At 45.1% G+C, this 23,571-nt stretch overlaps 1 protein-coding gene across 1 annotated transcript in view; it reads left to right on the forward strand.

Annotated features, from left to right (window-relative positions):
- The window catches only part of EFCAB6 (EF-hand calcium binding domain 6), a 230,450-nt gene that overhangs the window by 147,685 nt on the left and 59,194 nt on the right, over window positions 1-23,571 (forward strand). The window contains 2 exon segments of the mRNA XM_065887305.1: window positions 5,629-5,725; window positions 18,387-18,505. Coding sequence (XP_065743377.1) covers window positions 5,629-5,725; window positions 18,387-18,505 — 216 coding nt within the window.

A 23,571-nucleotide genomic window follows, 5' to 3' on the forward strand; every position in this document is an offset into this window, starting at 1 on the left:
TAGAAGTATGGGGGTTTTTTCAAAATATTTCCATGGTTTCCAACTATCTTTCTGTTATTGATTTCTAGTTTAATTCTGTTCAGTTTAGATAACATACTTCGTATGATTTTAATTCTTTTAAATTTGGTAAGGTTCATTTTATGACCCTAGAAATCATCTGTCTTGGTGAACATTCCATGTATCTTGAAAAGAATGTATATTGGACTGTTGTTGGGTGGAGGGTTCTATAAATGTCAATAAGATCAAGTTGGTTATAGTGTTTAGGTTCTCGCTTATTTTCTATTTGTTCTATCAATTACTGAGAGAGGAGTGTTGACGTCACCAACAATAATTTTGCATCTGTCTATTTCTCCTTCCATTTTTATCAATTTATGCTTCATGTGTTTTGAAACTCTGAGAAAAAGTATATTTGTATTTACCATTTCTGCTTCTCTTCTTTTATTTCTCAAGCTCAAAAGTGTCTCTCTCTGCTGTCATTTTCCTTCCCCTGAAGAACTTCTTTCAGCATGTCTACTGGAGACAAGTTATCATAATTTTCCTTCATTGAGCATATCTTTATTGCTCCTTCATTCCTAACAGTTTTTTTTTCTGGATATAGAATTATGGGTTGACAATTCTTTTGTTATAACACTTTAAAAATGTTGTTCCATTGTCTTCTGGCCTCCACAGTTTGTGAGGAGAAATCTACAGTCATTCAAGTGGTTTTCTCTCTGTAATGTGTCATTTGTCTCAGGTCGCTTTCAAGATTTTTTCTTTAGCTTTGGTTTTCAGTAGTTTTAGTATGATGTGTTTGAGCATGATTTTCTTTGCGTTTATCTTTTTTGAGGTTTGCTGAACTTCCTGAATCTGTAAATTTATGTTTTTCCATCAAATTTGGGCAGGTTTCAGCTATTATTTCCTGAAGTTTTCAGTTTTTTTCTGTACCAATCTTTTTCTCTTCTCCTTTCAGTACTCCAGTGACATGGGTGTTAGACCTTTTGTTTTTGTATCACAGGTCTCTCTATCATAGTCCTTGGAGATATATTCTTTCTTTTTCCTCTGTTGATCAGATTAGATTATTTCTAGTCATCTATTTTCAAGTTCACTGACTCACTCCTCTGTCATCTCCATTCTGTCCTTGAGCCAATCCAGTGAAAATTTTATTTCAGTTGTTGTTTTTTCCAGTTCTAAAGTTTCCACTTGGTTCTTTTTTTTTTTTTTTTTGACTGCAATTTCTTTGCTCAGAACTGGTCTTTCCATTTATTTTAAGAATGTGTACTCTTACTTCATGGTTATAATAGCTGCTTTAAAATATGATAATTTCAACATCTGGGTCAAGCTTGCTGTCTTTTATCTTGAAAATTGTTGGGATTTTCCTGGTCCTCTGTATATTGAGTAATTTTGGACTGTATCATGGACATTTTTAATGTTATGTTGTGACACTCTGGTCCTGTTAACATCCTTGGTAATGCGTTGACTGATTGATCTTTTTTAGGCAGGCAATCAACCCATTTAGTTTCATGGTGCAAGTCCTGACCTGCCTTCTGTGGTTTCAACATCAGTTCCGTTTTCAAAGCCATTGTAGCTCTGTCAGGTGAGCCCATGAGTGCAGCATGCAGGAGACAGTCTTAACTACACTGTAGTAAAGTTCTCAAAGCTTTCACTGTGCTGCTCTGGGTTAGTTTCACACATGTGCACATCACAGGTGAACCTGGAACTTCCTTCATTCATTTGGGCGTCCCTTTTTCTAGCCCTCTCTATGATTTCTCCCCACACTCTCCAGCACTCAGGGACCCCTTTTGGTTGGAAAATCTTAGGTTTTAGCCATTCTGTGCTACTGAGTGCTTCTCATGACTGGGTCCCCCTCCAGGCCAACATGGTGAGATAAAAACGAGAAAGAGAAAATAATGTGGATTTCTCCAATCCTCCTTGAACACAGGGACCCCTTTTACCATCTCCTCTGGTTAGAGAGAAGAATTTCAGTTGTGGGTACCTACTTGGCCAACACTATTGCTGGCACCACCATAGAAGTACAGTTTTGTAACTGGGCTTGCCCCAGATCAGGAATGAGACAGTAAAAAGAGACAAGAAAGGGGGGATTCCCCCATGCTCTTTGTACTTCAGGGGCTCACCTTCCTAGTTCTTTGGTCAGAAAAACAGACTTTCTTTTGGAGATTTTTCTGTCCATATCCACTGCACAGTTCCAGAATTAGGACTGCCTTTAAGCAGCCCTTAAGTTGGAAATATGGGAGGAAAAAAGCCCATGAACCTCACCATTATGTAAGTCATTCTTCAAGTTTTGATTTCCCTCTCCATAAGCCTCCTATTATTTACTTTTTACTGTCTTCAGAGAGTTGCTTTTTGTATTCTGTCTAGAGTTTTTGGTTGTAACCAGTGGAAGAGACAGGTTGAAGTAAGTATGTGTGTCTACTCCATCTTAACTGGGTCATCACTCATGCTTTAAGGAGTCCCCGCTCTCTGGTCTTCTTGGCTGAAGTGCCCCGGACCCCGCCCTGGTCCATCTTTCTCAGTCACATGCAGTAGCTGAAGTTATCTGATTCACTAAATTTTCCATGTGTTTGCTGTACATTCCTGCCATCACAGGATGAGCTCCTTGAGGACAGGGGTTCTGTTCACCATGCTCATCATTGTGTTTGTAGGACTTAGAGCTGCACATTGTATGTATTTGTGACTGACAGTCTGGCTGATAGGAAGGCTGGATCTGACTGATTGTCAAGATCTAAAGAGGCAGACAATAGGAGAGAAAATAAGTAACTTCTGGAAAAGGCCACAGAAAAACCTTCCAATCTCTCTAGAGGAGACAAGGATATAAAATGGTACAGAGGAGAAATGAATGGGAAATAGGTAGGAGCTCCTGGTTTGAGCACAAGTCACTAAGAAAAATAATCCAGCTTCATAGCCTGGAAAAGGAATTGGGTAGGGAGGCTGCTTGGACATGTGTCTAGACAGTGAGATCAGCTTGATAGTGAGTTGACTTTGCAGAGATAGAACACGCCTCTCAGGATCTCCGTCCTTCTGAGGGAAGTCCAGGTGCGTCCTCTGGGTTCAGACAGGATTTACGAGGCACCTAACGGTGAAGGCAGGCGAATAGGCCTCATGAGGACCTACAGTCCTTTTAAACAATAGTTGTGAAAATGCAACATAATCCACCCAACCTTCCAAAACCTTAGTGGTAAAGTAACGATAGAAGATTAGACTGCTGGACCTTTGGATCCTTTTCCACCCTTGACATTCCATGATTCTGTGAAGTCCGGTAGACAGTTGGAGACGGAATGGAGAAGCAGGTGAGGTTACCAGTGCTAACAGCACAGAAGTGTGGGCAAACGGCATCCAGGTGGTAGCTGGGGACAGGAGCGGGGATGACCTCTCAGAGGAGTACATAAGCTTTGGGGTGGAAGGAGAGAGGAGTGGTCGAGGGGGCAGGCAGAGAGGGAGAGTCACTCACTGAGGGCACACGTTTGCCAGGTGGTGCGTGTTCCAACCCATGGTGTCATTTAAAGAGCAGCATCACGACGGTGCCTAGAGAGGGGGAGATGGTTAACAGCGTCACACGTTAAGCCAGCAGAGACCCCGGACTTGGTAATATAGAAGCAACTGGCGAATTTAAAGACTGTGTGTATTTGGGGGGGTCTCAGTCAGGGGAGGTGTGCCACCATAGTTCACCTGTGTTCCCCACAAGCTGGCATCTGCCAGGAGAGAAAATGAAAGTGGGCATGACCTCATTTGGTCCATTTCAGCAGCGACATGGGAAGAGGGAGAAGATCCCGCCCAGCTGCAGCAGGGCCTCAGCACCTGCCCACTGAGGAAATGCAAGAATTTTTGTTTGCCAAACCACAGGAGTCAATGTTTATGTAATTCACCAAAGAAGCGCTGGTCTGAATAAGACCCTTTCCGTGTGACACATGGGTCAACAGCACAGTGTGGGCCTCCGGGGTAATGAGGGCCACGGTGTTGTTGGTGATCAGTGCGTGCAGAACACTGTCAGTCATCAGGGGACCTGAGGAGTGGTCCAGGATAGCGGAGACCAGCAGCAGAGTTTCTTAGAAAGGATTTAAAGGAGAAGCCACATGAAGAGCAATGATTACTGCTTAATTTGTTGGTTGCAGTGCTGTGTCGTGCTGTCTGCTTTTAAAATGTAGGACGGTAGTGGGATGTTCCAGGAGGGCCTTCTCTGGGGCGCTGCAGGCTTCACTTGCCCCAGGACCTCACACAGTGCCTGGCACTCAGCGGCGCTCGGCAGAACTGCTCCGGTTGAATTGAAATAGACACGTTAAGTGAGAAGAAGATCCTGCGCGTGTAAAAACCATGGGTGGCCCTCACCTCTGTGAAATGTAATAGTTAATGGGTCCTTTCCTCTGAGGAGTGAAGGTAGAGGGGCTACCAAAACTGTAGCTTCAGACGGAATGACAACGGTGAGAAAGGCTTTCCTCTGGCATGGGAGGACCCTGAGCTTCAGTGCCAGGATTCCCGGTACTGGCTGTGCAATTTTTGGAACGCGATTTCACCTCTCTAAACCACAGCATCCCCTTTTGCAAACTGGGGTGGCAATGCCAGCACTGCTGTGAAAACCCAGATTCGGTAGTTCCAGCCTGACTGGTCACAGAGCTTGTGGAGGCCACGATTACCCTAAAACCACAGTGCTCCCCACCTGGCATCACATACACAGGGTCAGCTACAAAGCCGCGTCTTTGGGGAATCACATAAACCTTTGACTGTTGCATTTTCTCAACTGACGGCCTCCTGGTTGACTTTAGATTTTTTTTCCTTACGAGCAGCTCACCTGCTGGAGCATGAGTAACGCCACTTCTTTAAAAGGGCGACGTGGGGCTTGTGTGCTGTCCCCACCCTGGTTTTCCAGGTTCCCTGGAGGGGAAGTTCCTGTGAGGGTCCCTGTGGGGCCTCGCTCAGGTGTCCCCCTTACTCACCCTCAGGCAAGATGCACTGATCACCCACGTGCCTGTGCGCAAGCGTGGTTCCAAGCAAGGCGACCGAGGAGAAAGAAGTGGCCAAGGGTTTTACAGGGTTTCACGCGCCCCTAATTTGTTTTAGTGATTGGAAGAATCCAGGGCACCCCAAACTCCTTCAGCCACAGTCTTCACTGTGCCCCGGGGAGGCCTAGCCACAGTCTTTTTTTAAAGTGTCCTTGGCGCCCATCGTTCTGTGACTAAACAGAGTTTTGATCATTTTACATCCCACAGACCTAACCTTTGAACATGAGCTGAGACTGAGTCTGTAGGTCACGTTCCCACAGTGTTCCTGGACTGTTAGCTTTGGTCTGCGTGATCACGCCAACGTGTACGTTCAGAAATACAAGTTTTTAGTTGTCTTCATCTGAAGACAATGTTATAGTGTGTTTTTTATCCCTCTGGGAATAAATGAGCCCTTTTTGTTTTGTGAACTGCAGGAAAAGTTGAACAGCATTTATCTGGAAATAAGCAAGTACTCCTAAAATTTAAGATTTCCCTAACATGCAGCTGGGGAAATAAGACTGTATTTTAAGAATTAAGTTAGACCAGATGTGAAATAGCAGACTTTAACGCTATCTTTGAAACAAACCGGGGTAGGAGAATCCCTTGAGAGATTAATGAGTCCATTAAATTAAACAGATTCTTTTTTTTTTCTTTTAAGACCAAAACAGAAGGTTGCAGATTCAGAACTAGCTTGTGAACAGGCTCATCAGTATCTTGTTACCAAAGCAAAAACCAGATGGTCAGACTTGTCTAAGGTAAGAAAATGATTATTTCCTTAAAAGGAAAGGGAATCGATTTCAATGCTCCAGGATCATTGTGATGAGGGAGCTATTTTCCATCCAGTCACTAAGATGGCAACGCAACTTTGTATAGCAATTTAAGGACTCCTTTTCTTCTTAAAATACTTTTTCAAAATAAATTCTCACATTCAAGGTCAATTGATCTTTAGAAAAATAAGTAATTTTAAGAGTTACATGGACTGAAATTGCTGGCTTTATCTCAGGTTTGATATGAGTTAAAAATTTTAATGAAAAATGTAAGATGCTATCATTCTTGTTTTTACACAGATATAAGCATGCTTTTTAAAGAGGTATTTCTTCCTGTCTTGCTAAAATTATAGAAAGCATAGTTTGAAGGTGAATACCCTCCATGTGCAATTGTGTAAACTGTGATGATGGTGTCAAGATGGGAAACATACTCTTAACAATGGCAGCTGTACCTGCAGGACAGTAGATCTGAAATGCAAGCGTGGGTCATCCTGAGGTCTAGGATATGGGGTCACCACTTCTCAATGCAACAAGGACACAAAAACTTCATTTAAAAAAGTATTTGTATCCTGCATTATGGAAGTATTTTCACACTATTCTGAAGAATGTCTCCACTTTGTTTCATGTGGTCATTTTCTATCTATGTTTGCTCTGTCTTGGCCTGTGCCCGATGAGAAGTCCCGCTTTTAAGACCTGTTAAGCACCCGGGCTGCCTCACAGCCTTGACTGTGCCAGCCCAGGGCGGCAAATCACACAGATCGAGGCCGGGCCAGCCTTCCAGAGCAGTCCTTTGGGTCACACTGATGGAGGCCGGGCCAGCCTTCCAGAGCAGTCCTTTGGGTCACACAGATCGAGGCCGGGCCAGCCTTCCAGAGCAGTCCTTTGGGTCGCACAGATTGAGGCCGGCCAGCCTTCCAGAGCAGTCCTTTGGGTCACACAGATCGAGGCCGGGCCAGCCTTCCAGAGCAGTCCTTTGGGTCGCACAGATTGAGGCCGGGCCAGCCTTCCAGAGCAGTCCTTTGGGTCACACAGATCGAGGCCGGGCCAGCCTTCCAGAGCAGTCCTTTGGGTCGCACAGATTGAGGCCGGCCAGCCTTCCAGAGCAGTCCTTTGGGTCACACAGATCGAGGCCGGGCCAGCCTTCCAGAGCAGTCCTTTGGGTCGCACAGATTGAGGCCGGGCCAGCCTTCCAGAGCAGTCCTTTGGGTCACACAGATCGAGGCCGGGCCAGCCTTCCAGAGCAGTCCTTTGGGTCGCACAGATTGAGGCCGGGCCAGCCTTCCAGAGCAGTCCTTTGGGTCACACAGATCGAGGCCGGGCCAGCCTTCCAGAGCAGTCCTTTGGGTCGCGGAGTGCAGGGCAAGCTCTGGATTGTAAGCAGCAGCCACACAGGCCACAGCAGCGCCAGCTGGGGAGAGGGCAGAGCTGGCCACCTGACCACCTTCCCGTGTGCCCGCCCCATCCCTGCTTCTCTCTGGCCTTCAAACTCCCTCAAACCTATTTAAGAAAAAGCCCCTTCTCCCCAGTGTGCCTCCCCTCTCAGCTGCCCTGCCCTCCTTCCCCTCATGGGAGCAGCCCCGCCCTGTGGTCTGACTCCAGGGACTCCCGAGGGCCACGGCCAGGGCCCTTCGCAGCTTCATCCGACCCCGCTTTGACTTAGCACAGACTCACTGCACAGGGGTTTGTGCGCCGGGTTCAGTGGTAACCAAGGCCTGTCTGCTCCTGCCTGGTGGAGCTCACGGACCAGGGGAAGTGACAGATTATTAACAAAGCAGATGGGCGCTGGAAGGAGCAGGCCACTGGGAGTGGCCAGAGGCTGTGGAGGCCTTTGTTTCTGCCTTGTTCAGTCCATCCTTCCTGAAACGCCTCCACCCCCGGCACCATGACACCCTGCAGGGCCCCCTCCCCTCCCGTCCCGGCCTCCTGGCTGGGTGACGTCCTCCCCGTCAGTGTGGACTCTCACTCCACCTCGATTCCATGGCCTCTCGTAGCCACCTTCATCCTTGATGTCGTGCGGGACCCCAAACTGTGTGGAGGAGGCCTGGGGACCCCAGGGTGCTGTGCTACTAAACCAGGAGCCTTGCGTCCATCGGGCGGAGACCTCCTCCAGCTCTTCTAGGACAGCCTGGCTGGGAGAGGACACGCTTTGTCCAGAATCAAGCGTCGTGTCACCTCACTGGCCCCCACAGGACTAAACGATCCTGTGCATGTGGATATCTCTGCCACTCTCTCAGTTTATTTTAACTAAAGCACTGAAGGAATTAGTTCTGAATTCTAAATCAGCAGAAAGTGTAATACCTAAATAAGATCAGCAGTATTCCCACCAGACCAACTGGAGATGAGACGGCTGTTCTCACTCGGTGCACCCATCCCAGCTCTTCACTTCTGGGTCCCAGCATTTAGAGATGGTGAAGGTGACCAAAGGTGTGGAGTCTCCCTTCTGCCGCATTTCTGTTGGGAATTTGCCAAACAGGACCTGCTAATATCCACAAGGATGTATTCTCCAGTAAAACCGTGTTTGAACTTGAACAAGGATTCAGCGTTTAGTCATCTAGTGACCTTCACATAGAGTCACGGGGCTCTCCGCTCCACCATGCGCTGCTGGGGGCACCTCCAGCTGCATTCTCAGAAGTACATAGGAGTCGTCCCATTTGGGGGCAGCTTAATATGCCCATTGCTATTTAGGTGTTTTTGGAAAATAAGTTCATTGATTTCTTCAGCAAACCTTTTTTTTGTTTGTTTTTTTGTTTTTGCGGTACGCAGGCCTCTCACTGCCGTGGTCTCTCCCGTTGCGGAGCACAGGCCCCGGACGCGCAGGCTCAGTGGCCATGGCTCACGGGCCCAGCCGCTCCGCGGCATGTGGGATCTTTCCGGACCAGGACGCGAACCCATGTCTCCTGCATCGGCAGGCGGACTCTCAACCACTGCGCCACCAGGGAAGCCCCAGGCCTAACTTTTTTAAGCTTAATTGTTTTTTAATTTGTGACGCTACAGTGGAATATAAAAATAATATATGTATGTAACTATGTATATGTAATATGTATGTATATATGCACATTTAACATACATGTTTTATAATATATATGTATTATATGTATAATGTATACGTGTAGTTTAAATAAGTGTGTATAATGTGTAGTCACCGTGTATCCCAGATTGTACGCCACCATGTAACCACCATCCAGATGAAGGAATAGAATGTTAACAGTATCTTAGACCAGGGAGCTACACTTTTTCTGTGAAGGGCAAGACAGTAAATATTTTCGACATTGTGGGTCACAGGGCTCTGTTGGGACTCTCAGACGTCTTACTTTCTTCCCCTCCAGTGGATGTGTAGCAGTAGCTCGTTGCTGTTTTAATTAGCATTTGTTGTTTACTAATGAAATTGGGCATTTTTTCATTTATTTATTCATTAGTCAGTTTTCTTTATCTGCGAAGTGCCTGCTTGAGACTTTTTTACAGTTTTCACACTGGCTTGTCTGTGTTTCTTTCCTTGGTCAGTGGGAACGCTTACTTTGTTTTGGCCCGTAGATTCTTGTAAGTGGTACGTGATGCAGATATCTTCTCTCAGTTTGTGTTCAGTCTTCACCCTTTAAAAAAATTTTTAATTTAATTTTTCTTCCAGTTTATTGAGATATAATTGACAAACAGCACCATACAAGTTTAAGGTGTATGGCGTAATGATTTGACTTACGTATATTGTGAAATGATTATCACAATAAATTTAGTGAACATTTATCATCTCATATAAATATGAAATTAAAGAATTAGAAAAAAATGTTGTGTGTGATGAGAATTCTTAGGTTTTAGTCTCTTAACTTTCGTGTATAACATACAGATGTGTTATATATTATATATATGTTATACATACAGCTGTGTTCATTATATTCAGCTGTATTCATGATATTTATCATGTTGTACATTACATCCCTAGTACTTATTTATCTTAGAACCGGAAGTTTGTAGTACCTGTTGACCACCTTCATCCAATAGCCCCTCCCCGCACCCCTTGCTTTTGGTAATCACAAATCTGATCTCTTTTTCTATGAATTGTTTGTATGCTTGTTTCTTTGTTTTTAGAGTATAATTGACCTAAAAGACTATGTTAGTTCCTGTTATACAACATAGTGATTTTTCTTCTGTTCATTTCAAAATGATCACCAGGATAAGTCTAGTTATGATGTGTCACCACAAAGATATTACTTAGTTATTGACTGTATTCTCCACACTGTAGCTTTTATACCTGTGACTCATTTGTTTTGCAACTGGAAGTTTGTACCACTTAATCGCCCTCACCTATTTCTTTCCTCCTCCCAGCCCCCTCTTCTCTGGTAACCACCTGTTTGTTCTTTGCAGCTATAACTCTGTTTCTGTTTTGTTCTGTTTGTTCATTTGTTGTATTTTTTAGATGCCACACTGAAGTGAAGCCATACAGTATCTGTCTTTCCCTGTCTGACTTCTTTCATTTGGCATAATGCTTCTAGGTCCATCCGTGTTGTCACAAATGGCAAGATTTTGTTCTTATTTTATGGTTGAGTAATACTGCATTGTATATATGTGTATATACCACATCTTCTTTATCCATTCATCTCTCAATGTATACTTAAGTTGCTTCCATATCTTGGCTACTGTACATTATGCTGCAACTCCAGTTTTTAATGAAGTTGTTTGGTTTTTTTGGTGTTGAGTTCTATGAGTTCTTTGTATATTTTGGATTAACTCCTTATAAGAATATATCATTTGCAAATATCATCTCCAATTCAATAAGTGGCCTTTTGTTTTCTTGATAGTTTCCTTTGCTGTGTGCAAAGGCTTTTGAGTTTGATGCGGTCCCATTTGTTTATTTTTCCTTTTGTTTCCCTTGCCTGAGGAGACGTATCCAAAAAACCACTACTACGATGGATGTCAGAGCACTGCCTATGTTTTCTTCTGGAAGTTTTATGGTTTCAGGTCTTACAACTGATTAAATAGACTTTAATCTATTTTGAATTTATTCTGTGCATGGTGTGAGAGAGTACTCCAGTTTGAGTCTTTTGCATGTAGCTGTCCAGTTTTCCCAACACCACTTACTGATAAGGCTGTCTTTTCCCCATGGTATATTCTTGCTTCCTTTGTCATAGATTAATTGCCCATATAAGTGTGGATTCATGTCTGAGCTCTCTATTCTGTTCCATTGATCTATGTGTCTGTTTTTGTGCCAGTAGGATACTGTTTTTATGATAGTAGCTCTGTAGTTTAGTTTGAAATCAGTTAGTGTGATACCTCCAGTTTTGTTCTTCTTTCTCAATACAGTTTTGGTTATTTGGGGTCTTTTGTGTTTCCATACAAATTTTTGAATTATTTGTTCTAGTTCTGTGAAAAATGCCAGCAGTATTTTGATAGGGATTGCATTGAATCTGTAGATTGCCTTGGGTAGTGTGGTCATTTTAACAATATTAATTCTTCCAACTTATGAACATGGTATATCTTTCCATCTGTTTGTGTCATCTTCAATTTGTTTCATCAGTATCTTATAGTTTTCAGAATATGGGTCTTTTACCTCCTTAGTTAGATTTATTCCTAGATATATTATTCTTTTTGATATGATTTTCTTAATTTCTCTTTCTGATAGTTTATTATTAGTGTATAGAAATGCAACAGATTTCTATATATTAGTTTTGTATCCTGCAACTTTACCAAATTCATCGATGAGCTCTAGTAGTTTTTTGGTGGCATCTTTAGGATTTTTTACGTATAGTATCATGTCATCTTTAAACAGTAACAGTTTTACTTTTTCCTTTCCAATTTGGATTCCTTTTCATTCTCTTTCTTGTCTGATTGCTGTGGCTAGGCCTTCCAGTACTATGTTGAATAAAAATGGTGAGAGTGGATATGCTTGTCTTGTTCCTGATCTTAGAGGAAATGCTTTCAGCTTTTCACAATTGAGTGTGATGTTAGCTGTGGACTTATCATATATGGCCTTTATTATGTTGAGGTATGTTCCCTCTATACCCACTTTGTTGAGAGTTTTTATCATAAATGGGTGTTGAATTTTGTCCAAAGCTTTTTCTGCATCAATTGAAATGGTCATATGATTTTTGTTTTTCAGTTTGTTAATGTGGTGTATCACGTTCATTGATTTGCAGATACTGAACCATCCTTGCGTCCTTGGGAGAAATCCCATTTGATCATGGTGTATGATCTTTTTTAAGGTATTGTTGAATTTGGCTTGCTAATATTTTGTTGAGGATTTTTGCATACATGTTCATCAGTGATAGTGACCTATAATTTTGTTTTTTTGTGATATCTTTGTCTGGTTTTGGCATCAGGGTGGTGCTGACCTCATAGAATGCGTTCATAAGCATTCCTTCTTCTGCAGTTTCTTGGAAATTTTGAGAAAGATTGACAACTCTTCTCTAAATCTTTGGTAAAATTCACCTGTGAAGCTGTCTGCCCCTGGACTTTTGTTTTTTGGGAGTTCTTTTCTTACTGAATCAACTTCATTACTAGTAATTGGTCTATTTCTTCCCAGTTCAGTCTTGGGAGATTGTACATTTCTAGGAATTTGTCCACTTCTCCTAGGTTGTCCATATTATTGGCATATAATTGTTCATAGTAATCTCTTGTGATCCTTTGTGTTTCTGTAGTGACGGTTGTAACTTCTCCTTTTTCATTTCTGACTTTATTGGTTTGGGCCCTCTCTTTCTCTTGATGAGTCTGGCTAAAGGTTTATCAATTGTGTTTATCTTTTCAAAGAACCAGCTCTTAGTTCCATTAATCTTTTCTATTGTATTTTTAAGTCTGTATTTTATTTATTTCTGCTCTGGTCTTTATGATTTCTTTCCTTCTACTAACTTTGGGTTTTGCTCTTCTTTTTCTAGTTCCTTTAGGTGTAAGCTTGTGTTATTTATTTGAGATTTTTCTTTTTTCCCGAGATAGGCTTGTTTTGCTATAAACTTCCCTCTTGGAACTGCTTTTGCTGTGTCCCATAGATTTTGGGTCCTTGTATTTCCATTTTCTTTTGTCTTCAGGTATTTTTTTTATTTCTTCTTTGATTGCTTCAGTGATCCATCGGTTGTTTAGTAGCATAGTGTTTAGTCTCTACATGTTTGTGATTTTTGCAATTTGTTTCTTACAGTTGATGTTTAGTTTTACAGTGCTGTGGTCAAAAATAAAGCTTGATATTATTTTAGTTTTCTTAAATTTACTGAGACTTGTTTTGTGTCCTATCATGTGATCTGGAGAACATTCCATGTCCACTTGAAAAGAGTGTGTATTCTGCTGCTTTTTGATTATATATATATATATATATATATATATATATATATATATATATATATCAATTAGGTCTATCGGATCTAACGTGTCATTTAAAGCCAATGTTTCCTTATTCATTTTCTGTCTGGATGATCTGTCCATTGATGTCAGTGAGATATTAAAGTCCCCTACTATTATTGTGTTACTGTCTATTTATCCCTTTTTGTCTGTTAATATTTGCTTTATGTATTTAGGTGCTTCTGTATTGGGTGCATATATATTTAGAATTGTTATACCTTTTCTTTAGATTGATCTCTTGATCATTATGTAATGTCCTTCTTTCTCTCTTGTTACAGTCTTTAAAGTCTATTTTATCTGATATAAGTATTGCTACCCTTGGTTTCTTTTCATTTTCATTTGCATGGAATATCTTTTTCCATCCCCTCACTTTCAGTGGGTGTGTGTCTTTAGAGGTGAAGTGAGTCTCTTGTAGACAGCATATATATAGGTCTTGTTTATGTATCCATTCAGCCACTCTGTGTTTTTTGATGGAGCATTTAGTCTATTCACATTTAATATAAATACTGATAGGTATGTACTTATTGCCATTTTGTTAATTGTTTTGGGATCTTTTTATAGTTCTTTTTTGTTCCTTTCTTCTTCTTTTGCTCTCTGCCATTGCGGTTTGACGACTATCTCTAGTGTTACGTTTGGATTCCTTTTTTTTTTCTGTGTGTCTATTATAGATCTTTTGTCTGTTGTTATTGTTAAGGTTATATAGCAATCTATATATACATGTGATTATTTTAAGTTGCTGGGCTATTAAGTTCAAATGTATTTTAACAATCCTGGCATTTTTACCACACACACACACTTGCTGTTTTTGACATCTTATTTTACATCATTTTGTTTTGTGTATCCCTTAACTACTTTTTGTGGATATAGATGATTTTACTACTTTTGTCTTTTAACCTTCCTACTAGCTTTACATGTGGTTGATTTCTGCCTTTACTGTATATTTGCCTTTACCAATGAGTTTTTTCTTTCATAATTTTCATGTCTCTAGCTGTGGCCTTTTTCTTTTTCACTTAGGGAATTCCCTTTAACATTTCTTGTAAAGCTCATTTGGTGGTGCTGAGCTCTTAACGTTTGCTTGTCTGTAAAAATTTTTTTTATCTCTCCGTCAAGTCTGAATGAAAGCCTTGCTGGATAGAGTATTCTTGGTTGTAGATTTTCCCTTTTCATCACTTTAAACATTGTGCCACTCCCTTCTATCTAGCCTGCAGAGTTTCTGCTGAAAAATTAGCTGATGGCCTTATGGGAATTCCTTGTATGTAGTTTGTTGCTTTTTCCTTGCTGCTTTTAATATTCTTTCTTTATCTTTAATTGTTGCCATTTTAATTACAATGTGTTTTGCTTTGATCCTCTTTGCGTTGATCCTGTTTGGTACTCTCTGTGATTCCTGTTCCTGGATGTCTGTTTCCTTTCCCAGGTTTGGGAAGTTTTCAGCTATTATGTCTTCAAATATGTTCTCTGCCCCTTTCTCTGTCTCTTCTCCTCATGGGATTCCTATAATGCGAATGTTGTTACATTGATGTTGTCCCAGAGGTCTCTTAAACTGTCCTCATTTCTTTTTATTCTTTTTTTCTGTTCTGTTTCAGTGATTTCCACTACTCTGTCTTCCAGCTCACTGATCTATTCCTCTGCATCATCTAATATGTTGATGCCTTTTAGTGTGTTTTTTATTTATGTTATTTTTTTATTCCTTTTAATGTGTGTTAATTATTGTATTCTTCAGCTCTGTTTTGTTCTTCTTTATATCTTCTAACCCTGTTAAACTTCTCACTGTGTTTATCCATTCTTCTGCTGATTTCTTTGAGCTTCTTTATGATCATCATTTCAAACTCTATTGGGTAGGTTGCCTATCTCCACCTTACTTAGTTCTTCTGGGGTTTTATCTTGTTCCTTCATTTGGGATATACTCCTCTGTTGCCTTATTTTGCCTAATTTGCTGCTTTTATTTCTATGTATTTGGTAGGTTGGTTATGTTTCCTGATCTTGCAGAAGTAGCCTTTTGTCGGAGACATCCTCCACATCCCAGCAGCACACTCCCCTCTGGTCAACAGAGCTGTTTGCTCTAGGGGTGCCCCCTATGTGGGTGGTGTGGCTTCTCCTGGTGGGTCAGGCTGACTGCTGTGGGTGGTCTGGTAGGCATGGCTGGCCCACAGTCCAGTTGGTTGCCAGGCTCTGCCTTGTGCAGAGGCCACTGGCTGCTGGTGGGTGGGGCCAGGTCATGAGGCTTCTGACTACAGGGCCCCAGGGGGTCCCAGGGCTAGTGCTGGCCCCCTGGTAGGCAAAGCCAGGTTCTGGGGTGGGTGGTTGCAGGGCTGGGTGTCCTGGATCTAGTGTCAGCCTGCTGGTAGGAAGGGCTAATTCCTGACACAGCTGGCTACAGGGTCTGGCATGTCCTAAAGCTGCTGTTGGCCCACTGGTGGTTGGGGCTGGATCCTGGGGCACCTCTCTGTGGGGTCCAAGGTGTCTTGCAGCTTGTTTCAGCCTGCCTGTTGGGTGGGGCTAGATCCCAGGGTGGCTGTCTGAAGAGCTGTGGTGGTCCTGGGGCTGGTGGGTGGGGTCAGGAACCAGGGGGTCCTGGGGCTTTTGCTCGCCCACTGGTGGGTAAGGCTGGTCCTGGGGCTAGTGCTGCTCCACTGGTGGGTGGAGCCACATCTCAGGATCTCTGGCTTCAAGGCCCTGGGGGTCCTGGAGTTGATATTAGAGACTGCTAGTGGTCAGGGCCAGGGCCCTGGGGGTCCTGGGGCTGATGCCTATCCACTCATGGTGAGGCTGGTCCCAGAGCTCGTGCCAGTGCACTGGTATGTGGGGATGAGTCCTGGACCCTGTGGTGGGCTCAGGGTGTCTTAAGGCAGCAGGCCTGCTGGGGAGAGGGACTGTGTCTCTGCCCAGCTGCTTGCTTGTCCTGAGGCATCCCAGTACTGGTGCTGACAGGCTGGTGGGCAGGCCAGGTTCCAGCATTAATAAGATAGAGGGAGTATTCCAGAACGGCGTTTGCTAACCCCAGTGTCCACATGGTAGAACGAGCTCCCCCAGAATGGTTGCCACCAGTGTCTATGATCCCAGGGCAAGCCCCAGGTGCCTTCTGTTTCTCTAAGAGGCTTTCCAAGATCAGCAGGTGGGTCTGACACAGGCTCCTTTCAAATTACTGTTTCTACCCTGGGGCCCAGAGATTTTGTGTGCACCCTTTAGGAGTGGAGTTTCTATTTCTCACAGCCCTCTGATACTCCCGAGAGTAAGCCCTGCTGGCCTTCAAAGCCAAATGTTCTGGGGGCTCATCTTCCCAGCGCAGGAACCCCAGGCTGGGGAGCCCAATGTGGGGCACAGATCCCTTGCTTCTTGGGGAGAACCTCTGCAATTGTAATTATCCTCCCATTTATGGGTTGCCAGGGGTATGGGTCTTGACTATACCATGACTCTGGCCTCACTGTGGTTCCTTCCTTATATCGGTAGCTGTAGAAGCTCTTTTCTGCGAGTCTTCTGGGTTTGCTCATCAACAGTTTCTCTGTTAATAGCTGTAATTTTGGCGTGTCCATGGGAGGAGGTGAGCTCAGGGTCTTCCTACTCTGACATCATGGCCACACCCTTTCCTGTTTTCACCCTCTTTATATGATATCTTCTGATAAATATAAGTTCTTCATTTAATGTAGTCACATTTTTAACTACTCCCTAAAGCTCTTGTTGAAGAAACCCTGCCCTGAAGTCATGAAGATATTCTCCTACGATCTCCCTAGCAGCTTCACAGCCTCACCTTTCACATTCAGGTCTTGACATCAGCACTGGAAGTGTCACGTGTCATGCTGTGGGGATCCAATTCCATCTTCCGTATGGCGATCCAGTTGTCCTGGCACCATTCATTGCAAAGTCCATCTTTTCCCCCGCTGATCTGCAGCATCACCACTGTCCTGCATCAGTGCCTGTGGGTGTTTCTGGGCTCCTCCTTCTGGTTCATTGGTCAGTTTGTCTATCTTGGCACCAGTACCACATCTTTAGAGTCCCCATAACTTAGTAAGACATCTTAATTAGCTGGTTGGCAAGTCCTGCCTCCTTGTTCTCTGAGAGTTTTTGAATCAGTTTGTCAAGTTCCACAAAGAAAAAAAAAACTATTGGGATGTTTGGCAAGAAATGACATCTCTACTACATGGAGCCTTCCGATTAATGAACACATTGTATTTCCATTTATTTTGATCTTTTTAAATATCTTTCAAAAAAGTTTTAGACATTCCTGTGTAGAAGTCTTACAATCATTTATAAGATTTATTCCTCAAACTTTCTATTTTTGATGCTACTGTAAATGTTATTTTTTTAATTCATTTTCCATGTCTGAGATATAAAAATGTGGATAATTTTATGTATTGATAGAGAATCCAGATTTCTTGCCAAAGCCTCTTAGTGTAATAATTTATTTATGGATTCCTTGTATTCTTATATATGCAGTCATGTCATTTGTGAATAAATGACAATTGTATTTCTCCCTGCCCTGTTTGTACACCTTTTAACAATTTTAACTTGCCTAACTACACTGGCGGGCACCTCCAGTACAATGATGAATAGAGGGCGATAGAGATATTCTTGCCTGGTTCCTGATCTTACAGGGAATGTTTCGTGGTTTCACCGTTAGGTATGATGCTCGCAGAGGACTTGGGAGATGGACCCACTATGTCTCCCTCACAGTGTATTAGAAGGAGGAGCGAATGAGCTATTGTTCGGAAACAATTTAAGACAGAGTGGAATGCCCTGTGCTACCTGCTCTTCTAGTCTGTGGTGACAAATCCCCAGATGCCTTTTGTACCCCTCAGGGATATTAAAATGGTACCATACCACCTTATCACAACAACCAGAGTCTCATGTCCCTCATTTCCCCTCTGACAGACAGCCGGGCAGCCAACTTCGCTGCATCGTGGAGATGATGACCTCAGCAGTGTGGGCTGTGCCTCACTCCCCAGGCTCTGCTTGACTCTTATCTCTAACAGTGTTTGATCTCAAGTTGTGATAACCTCAGCAGTGTGGGCTACGCCTCATTTCCCAGGCTCTGGTTGACTCTTATTTCTAACAGTGTTTGATCCCAAGTTGTCGGTCAGAGAAGAATCCAAGCCACACACCTGAGACCCCTCATTACCCAGAAATAAGCCCCTCCTAGGTGTTAACACTTGTTCGTGTTTTGCTCGATCACCTTCTTTAGAGGAATGGGGAGGGTATCTAGGACATAGATTAAAAGGTTTTTAAGCAGGAGGAATGGGAGAAAAATGTCTTAGCTTGCTCCAGATACTGACTATTGAAAAGCCTGTATACTGTCTGAGCAATTATGCATGTTACTAAATGCCTCCTTGGAATATTGTAGAATTTTATCGAAACCGACAATGAGGGCAACAGCATTCTTCGACGACGGGATGTAAAGAACGCGCTCTACGGCTTTGATATTCCCCTCACACCCAGAGAATGTGAGAAGCTTTGGATGAGGTGAGTGGTATCTGAAGGCTGGCTTTTCATTCCGGATGGCCAAATTCAGCACCAGGCTTTCGTCACTCCTCAGGGGTCAGGTGGGACCAGGAATGGTTTTCCTACGGTTGTATCTGTCCTGTTCCCCCGTAGAAAGAAGCCTTGGCCAACAGGCTTGCCTTCAGGAACATGGGGAGCCAGGTAAACACTTGTCACCAGTATTAAATACTAGACTTGAGAGTTTTGCCTTTCCAAGGAACCGGGAGTTCAACCACATCCTTTTACTGTTTCAGAGAACTAAGTCCCTCCCCAAAGACTTAACTCTAATACAAGTAGCTCAGCAGACAGATCTGCAATGGGTAAAGGGAAAAGTGGTCTCTCCCCATCACCTAAAGATGGAAATCAATGTTGCACAACTGTTTTATAGATCAGTAATTTGCTGGAAGAAAATCACCAAAGTTTTGGTAACTTGGAGTGGTTTCCCAAGAGTGTCTTAAACTGAAACTCGTACCTAATGTCGACTACATTTTTCAAAATGTGCTTTAGATTTAGCTGTTTTTGAACCAGGCCCCCAGTTACAACATTCCCTGTGTAGATGTTTAAGTTTCAAGGTGCACTGACAATGCGGTCCATTTCCAAGTTCCAGCTCTGTCTTTGAATTACTTTCTTCTTCATTATATGTTAGCTGCCACTTGCATCCCCGCAGGATCGTACCCCAATATTGCATGTCCTCTCAGAGGCAAGCCCACGGAGCAGTCCATGTAGTATTTCAGCTTTGCATCTGTTCAAAGGGGAAAGCTGCAATGTTGGCCGAGTTTAGAATTAGGCTGTTTTGTGTCTAATTTAGAAAAGCAACTTGAAGTTCTTACAAAATCCTTGGTTTCTTTTTTGTTTTGTTTTGTTTTGTTTTAGGTCAGTTCCAACTCAGGGACAATTTGGTCTCCCTACCCGTTTTCTCTTTTGAGGGACTAGATGAGTGGGTCCATCTGAGTAATCAGAAGATGGGGTGCAGCGGCCAAATGCGCGGGGCTCTCTCACCATGTAGACCTGTGGATGATGCGGAGGTGACTGTGTGGTCCTGACGCTCGGGGAGCTGTCAGGGGGCAGGAAGCATTCACCCCAATACCAGGGTGCAGAGTCGCCTGTTATAAATGCCAGAGGAGGGACATGTCGAGCAGAAAGGGAGACAAAAGTATGGGTGCTGGGGGCCGTGGAAGAGCAGGAAGCTGTCATGGTGGGAGAGAAACTGAAATTGTTCCAAAGGTCCAGATGGGGAAGGAGGGCTGCCTGACCCACGGGCCAGGAGGACGGGTGAGGCATTCTCCAAGCAGTGCCTGGGCTCCAGGCTGAGGAAGGAAAGGTGAGGCTGATCACCTGGCCGCAGTCCTCCCTTTCTGGCAGTATTAACGAGTCATTCGGAAACAACAAAATGTGATGTGGGTCAAGCCATGCTTTAGGAAGCCTAGTCAGGAAGCAGTTCAGAAAAGGGGTTGGTGGGGTGTGGGCCTCGGGAGACTGTGGTCTCCATCAGGGAGGGATGGGGCAAGCTGCAAGAATGAGGGGTGTAGGACTCAGGTGTCCCCGTGAGGAAGGAGAGCATACTTAGCCCTCTTCCCGATGGGGGACAGAGCAAGGTTCCATGTTCATGGGAGGGAGACACTCAGTGTTGCTTTTGGCTAAAGTTTCTTTATACACGTATTAACATGATTAAATACACAAATATCTACCCTGTGCTGAAAACTGTTTGAGATGAGAATTTCATCTACTTTTGTTTAGCCGGCTGTTTGCCGTAGATGGTGAGTGGTTGAGAGCTCTGCAGCCAGACATGCCTCCACCCCTTATAGCTGTGTGGCCCCTGTCAAGTTACTTAACTTCTCTGTGCCTCACTCTGCCCTGCTGAGTTAGCTCATGTGGTGTATGGATCAGGGTAGGCTGGCTGCGGTAACAAACAAGGCCAGCATCCCAGGGGCTTGCCCCATAATGATGTCAAAATGTAGTGTGGGTGTTGGGAAGCTCTGTTCACAGTCATTCAGGGACCAGGAGTCCCACCACCCCTGGATCTTATGTGTCTGCCAGCAGAGAAGGGAACAGAGTACAGAGGACCCTCTGGTCAGCTTTGTAAGGACCAGGCCTGGAAACATGGCCATCACTTTGCCCAAATTCTTTTGGCTAGAATCCCTTGATGGCTGCACCCCTGCAAGGGAGGCTGGGGGTAGCAGAAGTCTGCAGGGGGATTGCGCTATTACTCAGAGGCCGGGAGGCTGCTGCGCCCCAGGCTGGAAGAGCAAGCGGGGGAGGTTACACAGAGATAAGGGAGCTGCTCCCCACCAGCAACTGCAGGGCAAAGGGGAGGCCGTATTATTTGGAGACCAGGAAATTGCCTCCACTCCTGATGCTGTCTCGGAATTTGCGGGAACCTCGACTTCTGTGCTGAGCCGGAGCTACGGATCCATGACAGCAGGTCCCCTGGGAACAGCCTGGCCCTGCCCTCTTCCCACCTCCAAGGGCACAGCTCCCTGGGGGCAGCCAGGGGGCAGCTGGGAAGATGTGCAAAGGGCAAGCGCGGGGTCGAGAGCCACCAGATGAATGTCCAGCCAAAGGGCGAAGGGTGTGTCACATTCCAGGGCTGGGGGGTCACCTGGGTGGCCAGGCAGAAGGGGAGGCTGCGCATCAGCTGAACCACATCGTGAAGGGCAGGACGAGGTGGGAACCCCATCCTGAAGGCCAAGTGTTTGGTGGGGCCACATCGTGAAGGGCAGGGCGAGGTGGGGACCCCATCCTGAAGGCCAAGTGTTTGGTGGGGAAAGAGGGAGGCAGGCCCACGTTCCAGAAAGATCACTCTGGCCACGGGGAGGAGGATGAATTGCCAGAGACGGGGAGGGAGGCACAGAGGTGAATTCAGGGCTGTCTTCCCTGGGTCGTGCCTGGAGGACTGGGACGGAAGTGACAGGTGTGAGAGAGATTTAGGAAGTGAACCCGCAGCTGAGGGGCTATGCTCTGAGGGGGCCTGCACCCTGGCCCATGGCGCCCGGACTGAGCTGTGTGACCTTGGGCCAGTGGCTCACCTTCTCTGAGCTTCAGTAATCTCTCCAGTGGGATGGCAATGGGAACCAAATGATATAAAGAGGGTACCTGGCGTAGATAAGCATAAAAATTAGTAGCAAAAAGATCATATAGATTTGAAATTATTTTCTGATTACAATATTAATGCATACTCATTTTAGGAGACTCAGAAAATCCAGAGAAGCATAAAGGAAAAGAAAAGACAACAGCAAGAAAGCAGCCGTACCCCACTCAGCAGAGAGGATAAACTTGGTGGTGTGGTTTTTTTCATCCATTTTCTAGGCGTTTCCATGATCTTGGTTAGCCGTCCTCACCCTCATTCCACCTCCTGGCCTGCTCCTCTCAATGGCTCAGCGTTTGCTGACCCTGACTCACCCTGGTCCACTCCCTCCAAGTCCCTGCCTGCCTTACGAAGCAGGAGGGCTAGGCGGCAAGGTTGTGGCCCGCGCCAGGCTGTGCAGGCACCAGGAGCCTCCTGCAGTCGCCCGTACAGGGGGAGGGGCATTCTCCCACCCGGCGGGAGTGACAGGGACCCCCGGCAAGGCAGGGAGCAGCTGGGGCCAACGTGACACTCTGCCAGCTCCCGGGGTCTGCTAGTGAGACGAGGAAAGCCCCCGCCAAAACTGGGTAGCTGGAAGTGAGTAGGAAAATAACGTTCAGCTCTTTCGAAAACACAGAATTAGAAAATAGGGAGAATATAGACAAAACTTGTCAGCATCCATTGTTCACTCGACATTTACGAAGCACCTGTGAAGCGCGCGCTTTCAGAGCTCCGGGTTAGCCTGGCAGGTCTTGTTTACGCTGGAAGTAAATTAGTGCATTAACTCCCCCATCTCAGTGACCTGGCACATGCGTGCTTAGTTTTTATTCACACGAAGTCTAGCATGTCTAGCGGCTCTTCTGGACGGTTCTCTTCCAAGTGGTGATTCGGGATCTGGCTTCCAGTTGTGGCCTCATCCCTCAGCAGGGTCCCCCGGGACCTGCAGAGCACAGGACCGCACATGGGCTTCGGCGGGCTTCGGCCCAGAAGGACACACTTGTGCCCACAGCCCGCGGCCCAGGGCCGGGCCGTGGTCCCAGCTAACTGCACAGGGGCGGACAGAGTGGGGAGCACATGCGTGTTAAGCTAGCCTGGCTCACTGAGGGTTAAAGGTACACAACCGTCAAGCCTGAAGGAGGCCGCTGTGAAAGGAAACCTGGTAACTGAAGCCAGGCAGGATCTTTTAGCACGAGATTTCAGGAGCAATGCACTTGGTTTTGGAGAGACTGCAGAGAATAAATTACAAGAGGAAAGTGCATCCATCCATTCATCCATTCATCAGAGCAATCATTAAGCAGGATTTTCTTGAAACTTCCTAAGTTGCAAGCCCTGTGCTATATTGTGGGGTTCCAGAGAGGAAGGAAGCCTCCACCCTCAGGTTGCTCACGACTCGGCCGGGAAGGCAGCAGCTGCATGCCGGGAGGGAGAGGCTGGGCAGCCCGGGCTGTGGGTGTTCAGAGAGAGACCCCCAGGAGGTGCGATGCCTGAGTTGTCTTAAGAAACAGACATTAGCCAGAGGTGGGGAAAGGGGGTCCTAGTGAGCAGAGAGGCCCAGAGCCGGGGGAGTGGGAGGTCCCTGGGATGGAAGAGGAAGGATGCTGCTTCCGTCAGAAGAGCCTGAGACCCAGAGCCTGCCGGGCACAGGGCACCCCAGGGCCAGGGCACAGAGCTCTGGGGGACACGCCCTTCGGGGGCGCTCAGTGTCCTGAGCCCCTTCTGTAGCCTTGTTTCATTGGGTAGAACTCTGCTATTTTAGATCTAAAACAAACTTTGCTGAAAAACTATGAAGCCAGTGTATTATAAAAATGCACAGACGACTCAGGTAGGACAGCGGCAGCCTGGGAAACTTGCGTATAGATGCCGGTCGTGTGCGACCAGCTGATCGCGCAGACCTGGCAGAATGTTCGGGAGATAATTAATGCCCAATTTATGCACATTTCTTGTTTGGGTAGGTAAGTTGTATGTTAGTATTCCAATATAAAAG

Source organism: Phocoena phocoena, chromosome 11 (assembly GCF_963924675.1).
Source record: "Phocoena phocoena chromosome 11, mPhoPho1.1, whole genome shotgun sequence".
Lineage (NCBI taxonomy): Eukaryota > Metazoa > Chordata > Mammalia > Artiodactyla > Phocoenidae > Phocoena > Phocoena phocoena.